The sequence below is a fragment of the Sclerotinia sclerotiorum genome, genomic scaffold (assembly GCF_000146945.2).
Source record: "Sclerotinia sclerotiorum 1980 UF-70 scaffold_9 genomic scaffold, whole genome shotgun sequence".
Taxonomy (NCBI): domain Eukaryota; kingdom Fungi; phylum Ascomycota; class Leotiomycetes; order Helotiales; family Sclerotiniaceae; genus Sclerotinia; species Sclerotinia sclerotiorum.
The window spans coordinates 1,120,671-1,132,457 of NW_001820827.1; the positions used below are offsets into that span (position 1 = coordinate 1,120,671).

At 40.9% G+C, this 11,787-nt stretch overlaps 3 protein-coding genes across 3 annotated transcripts; all 3 read left to right on the forward strand.

The window, feature by feature from the left end:
• Positions 1–118: 118 nt before the first annotated feature.
• SS1G_07358 (hypothetical protein) lies at positions 119–1,926 on the forward strand (the record flags this gene model as incomplete). Its single annotated transcript, XM_001591862.1, has 6 exons — positions 119–190; positions 242–441; positions 502–943; positions 991–1,300; positions 1,455–1,614; positions 1,665–1,926. The coding sequence occupies 6 exons, from the start codon at positions 119–121 to the stop codon at positions 1,924–1,926; spliced, it is 1,446 nt and encodes a 481-aa protein (XP_001591912.1).
• A 1,596-nt stretch (positions 1,927–3,522) lies between these two features.
• Positions 3,523–6,936, forward strand: SS1G_07359 (predicted protein; the record flags this gene model as incomplete). Its single annotated transcript, XM_001591863.1, has 12 exons — positions 3,523–3,687; positions 4,014–4,137; positions 4,373–4,592; positions 4,648–4,690; positions 4,869–5,038; positions 5,091–5,258; positions 5,551–5,718; positions 5,768–5,935; positions 5,995–6,059; positions 6,115–6,190; positions 6,399–6,498; positions 6,586–6,936. 12 exons carry the CDS (start codon positions 3,523–3,525, stop codon positions 6,934–6,936), a joined length of 1,818 nt encoding a protein of 605 aa, XP_001591913.1.
• A 3,380-nt stretch (positions 6,937–10,316) lies between these two features.
• Positions 10,317–11,459, forward strand: SS1G_07360 (hypothetical protein; the record flags this gene model as incomplete). Its single annotated transcript, XM_001591864.1, has 3 exons — positions 10,317–10,421; positions 10,706–10,774; positions 11,118–11,459. 3 exons carry the CDS (start codon positions 10,317–10,319, stop codon positions 11,457–11,459), a joined length of 516 nt encoding a protein of 171 aa, XP_001591914.1.
• Positions 11,460–11,787: the final 328 nt, after the last annotated feature.

The following is an 11,787-nucleotide window of genomic DNA, read 5'->3' on the forward strand; positions in this document are numbered from 1 at the left end:
ACAACCAAAGGTTATCTTTTATCACTGCAAGAGGTTGTGATTGGCTGTGACAACTTTGACAGCTGTCAACACCTTGGATACAGGAAGCTTTTGCAGGAGACTCCAGAAGTATTAGAATATGCATGAAATTATTACCCTTCAGTTAGGGCAAAAGAGTAATTATCTTGCTACCCATTTCTGGAATACTCAGGTAATACAGCATTTCCTCCGAAACCATCAATATTATCTGATTGGTCATTAGGAATCATACTTTACATATTCGGCGGATCAAGAATCTTTAGTTGATCATGATATTCATTTTAGACCTGGTATTGGAGCTGATGGTACTGAGACCTTTACTCCAAGAACTTTAATTTATGATCTGAAAGGAGGGTTTGGTTCTCTGAGAAAGATTAATGCTTTATATCAAATAGATGAGCCAGTTATTACTGATGGATTATGGTGAGTAGTTCAGTTTTATCATCAAAGTCAATTATTCAGCTAACTCTAACTTCTTCTCAGGAACGGCCCAGCTGCAGTTCAACGGCAAGCAGCTATTCAACAAAGTCCATACCAACAAAGTTTGGAAGAAGGTCTCGAGCCACCAAAGCTCACCTCGGAATCAGTGCGATATTGGTCTGACTTCAATCGCGTATATTATCATCCAAAATCGATAGTTCAACTTAACGAGTATGAATTAAATTCTTCACTAATGCCTTTTGAAAATTGGGATGCTGGTGAAGAATTATTTAGCTCTTTGGATAAAGAGCATGATCTATTGGATCGTGATCTTCGGCCTTTCGCTGAAGAAGCTGATCATATGCAAGGCATACAAATAATGGGAGGTATTGATGATGCTTGGGGTGGATTTGCTGCTCGATATATGGATCGGTTGAGAGATGAGTATGGTAAGACCACTGTATGGTTTTGGGGATTGGAGGATAACATCAAAGGAATATCTCGAGTAAGTTGTATCGAACTAAGATGGAGTTCCAGTACTAATATCGACAGGAAAAACGCTTTTTGAAGTTGTCGAATACAGCCAAATCAGTGTCAGAAATCATCCCACAAACATCACTTTTCATTCCAATGACCCTGCCATCAACACGTTTGCCCAGGTTACATCAAATTGGACGCAAGTTCCCCATGAGAAGTTTCTGGCTTATTTTCTTCCGCTATGGAAAGCGTGACACTTCCTTCGAGATTAAAGCCGCAAAATGGTACAAGGCAAACATTGGACCACTTAGCAAGCACATTAAATGTCAATGGAAGGCAGAATATTGCGAAATTACGGATGACTATGAAGCAAAAGTCCGAGACAGTAATTAATGATACTATTCACACGGGAACGAACGGACATTACAACACCACAGATACGAGGATTAGTTCAGCAGCAATTTCGAGTCGTGGTGAGGATATGCCTGCGGAAAATGATACTGCCAGTTTTGATATGGATTTCTTTCCTACAGAAACAGGGGAGCAAATTCGCGGTCCTCGGAAGTCCGGGAAGGTCCATGTGTTTGGTCAAGTTGAGAATTATAGAGGAGATGAAGAATACGATGAAGAAAACAACAGAAATGACGAAGGCCGTGATCGGGCTCGCAGAATTGCTGCTAGCCTTCCGTTGCTTTCAAGGTTAGTAATCCTCTTGATTCTCTCTTTACTTTGCTTACATATTCTCGTAGAACATATACACCATTATCGTTTCCCCTTCTCGATAGCTTTCCAGGTATTTTCGCTCATGAAGATGAGCATATCACGAATTTATCAATCAGTACATCTCTTTCTACGGATACGTCTGTGGCTATAAGAATTAAAAGCCTTCAGCAGATAGTAAACAGAGCTATTGGAATGGATGAGCGAGAAGCACTCAGTAATTCGCTGGGCGAAATTGCCGAATCATATGAAGAAGGTTGGGAAAGTGATACCGACGACGATGATGATTAGCGGAGATGCAGGTAAATACGAATAAGGTAAAGATAGATTAAGTCATTACCACCCTAAGCCACTTAAATTTTACGTCCTGAAAACTGCCTGGATTACTTCCCGATATTTGGGTGAGTCTGTACAACCCGGTGATAATTCATTCATACCGATTTTCGCTAGCTCACATGTCGACAAGGAAATTTACCGACTCAAACTGTTGGGTGGCATGTGCTGGGTCACGGTTTGAGGCCTACTTACGACCCAACTTAGACCTAGCAAACAACAAGGGCGACAGGACAACATTGAAGCGCAAGCGAAAAAAGTTTACCAACGGAAAGTTTGTCGTCGCACAATGTTCCATGTTCGCCACATCGCTTCCACCTTTTTTAATTATCTTCTCTGTTGGATCTTCGATGCGTCTTCCACGCAAATTAGATGTACTTCACTTAAAGTACCTCAATTGAATCATATTCCAACGTAACCTGATTTATCTCTTAGACCACACCCCGCCTCTGTTGTGCATGGTACAATTTTTCAGCCCATCCAAATTTCGGATCCTAGTAAAGAATTTTTTTCCCCGCGTTCGCGAGTAGATCCCGAATGCGTCTTACAAACAAATACGAGCAAGCAAGAAGGCCTTTCATCTCGAGTCTTTGAAAAAGGAAAGTTAGTACCCTTCACAGAAGCTCATTTTGCCGGAAGAAACGGAAGTCAAAATACTTCCTATGCAGGGGAGTATCACTCTCCAGAATATGTACACTGAATAGGTACAAAATTATTGTATCACCCGGTTGGCTCGTACAAGAGGTACCCGAGAAAATGGACACCACGTTTTTCATTTCTAAAGGCCTCGAAAAACGAACAACAGAGAACAAAATCTTGTCACCAGGTCTCGCTTTTCCCCGGGAGTTGTGATTTATGAGGTGGCACCATGCAAGAACAATGTTTATCATGCAAAACCTCGTGTTGCTCTCTCCATGCATCATAATATTGCTTTCACAACATCTAGGCGACTGGGAACCCATGTTCATACCAGCCTTTTCTTCGCGCGACTGCAGCCTCAGAAATACTTTGACAATCGAGTGAACTGGTGGTATTTTATAGACAAGATATGTTTCGTATTACTATACTTAGAGGCTCTGGATTTCATAGCTTGGGCTCCATATTGATCCAGCCACTATACTCGTATCCCAAAGTTACGTAGCATAGTGGTTGACCAGTCAGAGAAGACCTTTTTGATGTCTTAGTGGACCAGAAATACATAGGTACTTGCCCGAAATTGAATCGCCAGCATGATTCATATGCGGCCTTATGAGATGCACTGAGATTGACATTTTTCATGGTAGTATGGAGATTTCCTTGCCCTCCATAGATTATAGTGCCCTGGTCCCGCATGTGTTTGTGTCTTATTTATTTCTGGCTGTGACAGCCACTCCGAAAATATTATATCCTTCCAGCCTCCTCTCAAACGCAAAGTTTACTTCCAACGCTCTCGTTTTGAATTATTTAAGACGGTCGTTATACCCAATCTCTGTGGTGCAAAGTGCAGAGTGTACAATCGTTATACAAGTACTTGACGCAGTACAGTCCTAACAAATATCGTTACACATTCCAATCATGAAGGCAGCCTTCGCTTTACTGGCTTTGGCCACTTCGACTTTCGCTCAAGGCATTCAGGAAAGATGGTACTCGAGTCCTCCTGAATATTCAAGCCCTCCTGGGTATCCTGTGGAGACTGATACTACTACTTGGACTACCTATACTTCAACTACAATCTGTCCGGTATGTTATGGTTCATTGTTGATGCTTCGTCATTGAGGTTGGATGAAGGTGCTTGGATAATACTTAGATGCTTATTGTTTAATCCAATTCGAGGTATGAGATGAAGCCATCCATACTTGGCATACTATGGATGAGGACTATCTGATTAGACCAATGAGAGGTTCCAATCGTCGGGGTTCTTACCCACACTCATGGTGAACTCCATTCGTGTCATTAGATGAGAATTCTTCACAATCCGAGCAGGGTTTGGACGTTTATGAGGACTCATATTATACTTTTTCCATGATATCACGTTTATCAAGCAAGATCTAATTTATTTTCCATAGGTCACCTCCACAACAACCGAGAAAGGAACAACAAAATGGGTCACCAGTATCGCAACATCAACTGTAGTCGTTACTAGCTGTGTTGGAGGCTGCGGAGGAGTTTTTACTGTCCCAGGTCCTACTGGTTGGGCAACAACAACTACTGATGTACGATGATCCCGTGATAATGTCTCTGAATATCGAAATTGACTCATTCGCTAGGTTGTGATCACATATACTACCACCTGCCCGGTAACAGAGACTGTCACAGCTCCTGGAATAACATATACTAAGACATATGCTACAACCTCTGTCGTCGAAACTGGTGGGTCCTTGAGAACCCAATTTGATGACGAAAAGCTGCTGACACGTGAGACTAGTTGTCCCCACAACTATCGTCAATACGGTTACTGCACCACCTCAAACCACTGCTGTTGAAACTGCTGTTGTCGAGACAATTACTAGCTTATGTCCTATCACCGAAACCACAACTATTTCTGGAAAAGAAGTGACAGTCACTTATACGACGACATCCTTTTATACAACCCACGTTCCAACATATGTTGAAGCTACAGCAACTGCCCCTGGCAAAACCGAGACGTATGGGACTCCTCTCAACTCTTGAGGCTTGTTTTTGAAGCTAATATCTTTGCAGTGCTGTAACTGAAGTTGTCTCCACAGTCACAAGTCTCTGTCCAGTAACAGAAACAAAAACGATCTCGGGACTTGTTACAACTATTACTTATACAACTACTTCATTATATACGACTAATGTCCCGACATATGTTGAAGTTACAAAAACTGCTCCTGGTAAAACTGAAACGTACGATTGCCTATCACTCCTTTTTCTATTTGGAAACTAATATTTCTGTTTAGTGCCGTCACTCATTGCTGGGTCTACAATCACAAGGGGGTTGCCCAGTAACAGAAACAAAGACTATCTCAGGAAATGTGGTAACTGTCACTTACACAACTACTTCATTCATTGTTACAAATGTTGGAACTACTGTGGAAGTACAAACTACCCTTCCGGAGAAGACCAAGACGTAAGATCTCTATTTCTGTTTTGTACCTCTTGAAAATTAACCATAAATATAGTATTGAAACTGGAGTCCTTCAAACTATCACAAGCCTTTGCCCAGTCACAGAAACAAAGACTATTTCAGGAAATCTGGTAACTGTCACTTATACAACTACTTCATTCATCGTCACAAATGTTGGAACTACTGTAGAGGTACAAACTACTCTCCCAGCAAAGACCAAAACGTGAGATCCCTATTTCTGCTCTTGAATTTATATATGGAGTATGAGAAACTAATTATAGATGTAGTGTTGAAACTGGGGTTCTTCAAACTATCACAAGCCTTTGTCCAGTCACTGAAATCCAAACAATCTCTGGGAATCGAATATACTGTCACGAAGACGACAACTAGCCTTATAGTCACTAACGTTTACCCCACTGAGTACTCAAAAACTACTCTCCCAGCAAAGACTAAGACGTGAGGACCCCTACTCCCTGAATCTGTATATCCAGGATGCAAAACTAATTATCAATTAGTGTTGAAACTGGAGTTCTTCAAACTATCACAAGCCTTTGTCCAGTCACTGAAATCCAAACAATCTCCGGAATCGAATATACTGTTACAAAGACGACAACTAGCCTCATTGTCACTAACGTATATCCTACTGAATATTCGAAAACCACTTTACCGGCGCAAACTAAAACGTGAGAATTTCTCTTCAGGAGTTGAAATATAGACTAATCATTGATATAGTGTTGAAACCGGAGTCGCTCAAACCATCACAAGTGTTTTCCCAGTTACTGAAGTTCAAACAATCTCTGGTATCCAATATACTACTACGAAAACAAAGACTAGTCTCATCGTAACTAACGCATATGTTACTGATTATTCGAAAACTACTTTGCCAGGAGAAACCAAGACGTGAGTTTTTGGATTCTTGTTGCATACCTTTGAGATGAAGATGCTGACTAGATATAAAGAATCGAAACATACGTCTACCAGACTTCTACTAGCTTGTGCCCAGTTACCGAAGTTCAAACAGTTTGTATGAGACCACATTTCTGCTCTATAAGTTTTACAAACTGACAGAAAACTTCTAGCTGGTGTTCCAATCACAAAAGTATATACCAGTACAATCGTCACCCAGATCCAGGTTCCTACAACTATTTTCCAATAGTAAGTTCATCATGCATTAAGCATAGGAGCCCGGGCTACAAATTCAGCACTACTACTCAAGCTACTGAATATCAGACTACTAATGTCTACGAAACTGAGTCTTGTGTCGAAAGTGTATATACTACTATCAGTGCTGGATCAACGTAAGATTTATGATTTTCTCCTCCGCGGAGAATCTCCAAAAGGGCTAACCAATTCCTTGATATAGCATCATCCTAACAGCCACAAAAACAAACATTATCAAAGTAACTGCCGTCCAAACTCTAACTTCTACTCTGCCCGCTGCAACCGGCGAAACTACCATTTACGTAAGTCCTCTCCCTCATATCTCCCTCCTCATCTTCTATCCTTCTCCCCCTCTGTCTTCCTCTTGATCCCTACTAACACCATCCCAGATCCCCACAACCGCATCCAACATCATCGAAACAATCGCCATCGTCACCATCCCCTCCATCATCAAAACCGTCACAATCCCAACTACCTACTGGGCAAACACAACACACATTCACACATCCACCTATATCCAACCTAGTACTCTCACCGTCCCAGCTCAAATTACTAGTTACTACGTACAACCTACCACACGTGTAGAGACTGAAACTGCAGCGAGTAGTGTACAAGCGACGAGTGTGGCGCCTAGTGCGCCTGTTGAGGCGAATGTGGCGGGGAGGAATTCGAAGATGCAGGGTTGGTATTTTTCGGTGGTGATGGGGGTTTTGGTGGGGGTTTGGGTGGGGCTGTGGTAGGTGGAAGGTAGCTGGGTCAGTGGATGTTGGTTTGGATGTGGATCTGGATTTTGGGTATTGGGCTATACTTTTTGCTTTGCTTTGCTTTGCTTTGATTGCTTGCAATTGGGATCGGGATTCTTATATATACGGATATGGATATGGATATGGAAGGAAAGAAGTGAAAGGGAAAATAACATATGATGTCATGACATGATGTTTGTTGCGGAAAACTTGGGCTAGGCAAGGAAGGCTCATTAATGGTTTGGATTTTTGGAATTGGATTTGGACTTGGATTTTGAGGTGTAGCAAATGATGTTTGAGGGAAAACAAACTTTCCTTCCTCTATGGATGGGTTTTTTGATTTTGGATATGAGGGGGTTCTTATGAATGATGGATGGATGGTTGGATGGTTGGATGATGGGATGGTATGGTATGGAAGGAGAGGGAAGGAATGATATGGGATGAATGGATGATGGGATGAACGGATGAATGAATGGGATAATTTATTAATTTTATTTTGTAGATATTTTTTAATTCTATTCTTATCTCAGTTGGAATTTTATTTTATTTTAAATTTTCTTTTTAAAATTATTGATTGTGCGTGGATGATTGGATGAATGAATGATGGTTGTAAAGTAAGAATATAAATGGTAGTAAAAAGAAGATGGAGATGATGAATTGAGAGAAGAATTTCAGGATTTGAGAGGGAGGAGAAGAGTGGTTGGTATTTAGTATATAAAGTAAAGTTGCTTGTGAAATTTAGATGAGGGGTTAGAGGATTGAGGGATTTGTGGTATAGATTGTGGGTTAGTGGATGAATTTTTGGTTGGTTGGTTGATTGGTTGATTGGTTGATTGGTTGATTGGTTGATTGGTTGGTTGGTTGGTTGGTTGGTTGGTTGGTTCATTATGAGAATTAAGAGGATAAATTGAGCCGAATATACAGTATTTAAATATTAGTTCTTAAAGTTTAAAAGTTTATTATATATAACTACCTTCCTAGAGTATGAAGTAAAATTTAAAATTTCTTGATGATGAGTATGATTATGATGATAGAAAATATAAATTTAAAAGTTAAAAGTAAAGTAGTTAGGTAGTTAGATAGAGAAATGCGTGTTATGTACCCCGCTATTAGTGATCTGGCTATTTTAGATAGAGAAAGTTTTTAGGTAGCGTCATGTCATGTGGCAAAGTGAAGAGGGATTAAGGTTACTTTGGCTGGATGGTGATGTATTGTATGTTGGAATGTACTACGATGTACTACGAGGCACTTGGTGGTTAAGGAGGGTTAAGTGGTGGGTTTTCATTTGGCTTGGTTTGTAGGTATGTACTATGTAGGGAGTGATTCGCTGAGTGGATGGATGAGGATTTTTTGGTTGGAATACCTAGTAATATTTTACAATGATCTGAGAAATTCCATTCGTTTATTTACCTATTAGAGGTTGGATGTACAAGTGATAGGTATTAAATGTAGTATCTTTACAATTCAACATAAAACCACTTAAATCGTTATAATATACCTAGGACCAACACTTACATCTTTACTATCAGATATATCTATCATGAGGCTTAAAAGTCTAAATTGATAGAAGGAGTTAGCGCGCGTCGATTATCCCGAATGTCACCGTGGATCGGCGTTAGCTTTGTGGGGTCTAGATTTGTGGGATTTGATGGATTCGATGGATGTGTGTATCCGTAGTGCGAATGATGATTGGATTGATATTTGTTGGTACAGATTTGAGGGTGGTGATATGTCATGGGAATGATTGAATGGATATGGATGAATGGATATAGGTAGATAGATGTGATGGGGAATGTACAGAGTATGAGAGGGGAGAAACGTGCAAAAGGGGGTCAAATGTTTGGGATGGGGGAGAAATACTAGGGACCTTGTTACTGGAGAGAAGGATCTTATGCAGAGAAGTGGAGATGTAGGGCAGGTATGATTGAGCACAGATGGAAAGTTGGATGGGTTTTTAGACAGAGAGTTATTACTCGAGTACAATGTCATTAGTTGCTTGAGGAGCATCGATTGACTAAATATGATAGATCACTGGTGGATGGATGGATGTACTTATTATGGATTTATATACCTACTAATAGTAAGTGCAAACTAATAAGTGACCGTTTAAGTTGAGTGTGGGTGGTAAAGAGTACATCACAATGATCAATAGAATATATCTCTTACTCCACTGGTGCTCAAGACTTCTGAATCTGATTCTGAATGATAAAACTTTGTGTGCTCCTCGCCATACTGAAACATAATCATTATACCCTTTTTACAATACTAGAGTATCAATTTATTAAAACATCAATGCTGAGATGGGTTGTAAGTAGGTAGGTATCTAACAATGCATTGAAAACACCAGGAAAAAGATGTCAATATTGAATTTTCTACTCCATAAGGATATGTATCAATAAAAGATTAATGAAGTCATTATGATATCAGATAGGTATAGCATCTCTTTAGTTATCTTAGTTTCGCCTGTCTCAATATCTATGATGAGTGATTCCAGCCACTTGTACCTAGTCTATGACATGAAAAGAACGGACCAAGCAAAAAAAAAGGAACCCGTTTGTTTTCTAACTTTCTATCAACCAATCATCTGATCCCATTGTCGGATTCACTTCAAAAAAATGCAGAGACCGAACAATTAAACAACCAATTTTCGCGACCAAAGAGAAAATCCCTTTCAACAATCAATCCAACAACAACTTTATATAAAAGTAATTCCTTCTCCCACTTCCTTACTGATAAACAACCTTACATGCACATATTGTAAGTGAATCAAACATTTGTACTTTTCCCTTATAATGAATTTATAAAGGGAATTCCTAATTACCTCCAACATAATTTCCATACAAATTTCCCGATTCCACAAAAAAAAAGAGGCAAGCAAAGCAGCTTAAACAAGGACGCGACTTCCGCGTGACGGAACGATACCATACAACCATTGATTGTGTTATTGAAGGAAGGAGAACCGCAAGGAAATTCGATTTCTTTTCTACTAAATACAATACCCAATACTCATCCATCGACATCTCAATAAAAGGATACAATTTGCTGATTGCTAAGTTGCTATTAAATCAATCAATCAATCAATCAATCAATCAATCAATCAATCACTTGGGCTTTTGGTAAGTTGTTGTTTCATTACATTGTCTTGTCGCATCATTACAACCTTCCCCCCTCCCCTCCCCTCCCCTCCCCTCATTATAGTAACTCTTTGACACTTTTGTCGCAAGGGTTATCTGCACCTCTCCCCTCCCTCTACATCTGCTCTTCCTCGACGACACAATACTCATTGTTCTCTCTAGTTGTCAACGACCATACCGAACCATACCACGTCTTATGCACAATTATCACCGGGTCAACGCTGTCGCAAAAAAATGCCCAAAATGCCATCTTCCGGTAAGAGGGCCCAACGGCCACGTCGAGAACCAATGATGAAGGTTGATATTCCTGACTCCTCACCTTCTCGTCCTTCCAAGAGAAGAAAGAAGGTAAGTTATTTGAATCATTGCGCATCTGTCACTGCCGCTGATCAACGATGCAGACTGAAGAACCTAAAACCAATCTCCCATCCTCAAATCAACTGCCACGCGATCCGCCTACATCCGAAATGGACAAGGAAGAAGTAATCTCCAGAGTCACGCAAATCTTAGGATTGCCGGGTTTTGTACAAGTTCGCCAAGATCATGGGGATGAGAAACACACAAAAGAGAGCAGAGGAGGAATTGCAGCTTTTGCAAAATTGGCTGGGAGAGGTTGGACTTATTATCTCAAGGACATGCGAATCAATGTTGGGCGTCACTCTGCTGAGGCTGAGGGTCAAGATGAAGGACCCATTATCGATGTCCATGTTGATCTTGGCCCAAGCAAGATGATTTCCCGACGACATGCTTCAATCTTTTACAGTCAGGGCTGAAGAATGGAAGTCAGTGGTCGCAACGGAGTCCAGGAGTCGACAATAGGGATTTTTCGCCGCAACGAAGTCGCAGACTTGTACAGTGGAGCTATTATCGATATATCTGGAGTTGAGATGATGTTCGTTCTACCTGACGGTGACTTCAAAATCGATCCGACATTCCTACGAAGATCTGAATTAAGCGCCGAGGATACAGAGGATGCTCGGAGACATAGAGAAGAAACCCCCTGATGTCCTCCCCCCTCCTTCAACTAATGGAGCTCGAGGTCAGAATGGAGCTCCACAAGCGATTGCTCCAGCTCCACAAGGTTACCAGCGCCCGGGTACACCTCCTCCTGCTTCTCGAATTAAAATTCCGGGTTCTAATAAGAGATCGCCTCCTGCATATTCGGCTGGTGGTACCATGGTTATGAATGATTCTGAGAGTGTTGACCTCAGTCTCGATTCTAATGCTCATATCAAGCCAGGTTACAGTTATAGTCAAATGATTGCGCAGGCAATTATCGGAACTCCAGGTGAGACCTTGGTATTGAATGGTATTTATCAATACATCATGCGCAGATACGCTTATTACAGACATCAACCACCCCACGGTTGGCAAGTAAGTTATTAAATGATCATTTTGATTGGATTGGGACTAACTATGGATAAAAGAACTCTATTCGCCACAACTTGTCCCTCAACAGCAATTATGATAAGACACCGCGTGGAAAGGATGAGCCTGGAAAAGGTATGAAGTGGTTTATCAAGGAGGAACGGTATAAAGAAATGAAAGCTCTTGCAAGTTCAGCTCCTGGTAGAGGCGGTGGTCATCGGGGATCTTCACAGCCAGCATCACCAATGGCAACTGTCGATCGAGGTTTTACAGATGAGTTAGTTACGGAATCTGCTGTCAAGGAAAAGCGATCCCCAGAGCCTTGGGCACCACGTATGAATTTGTA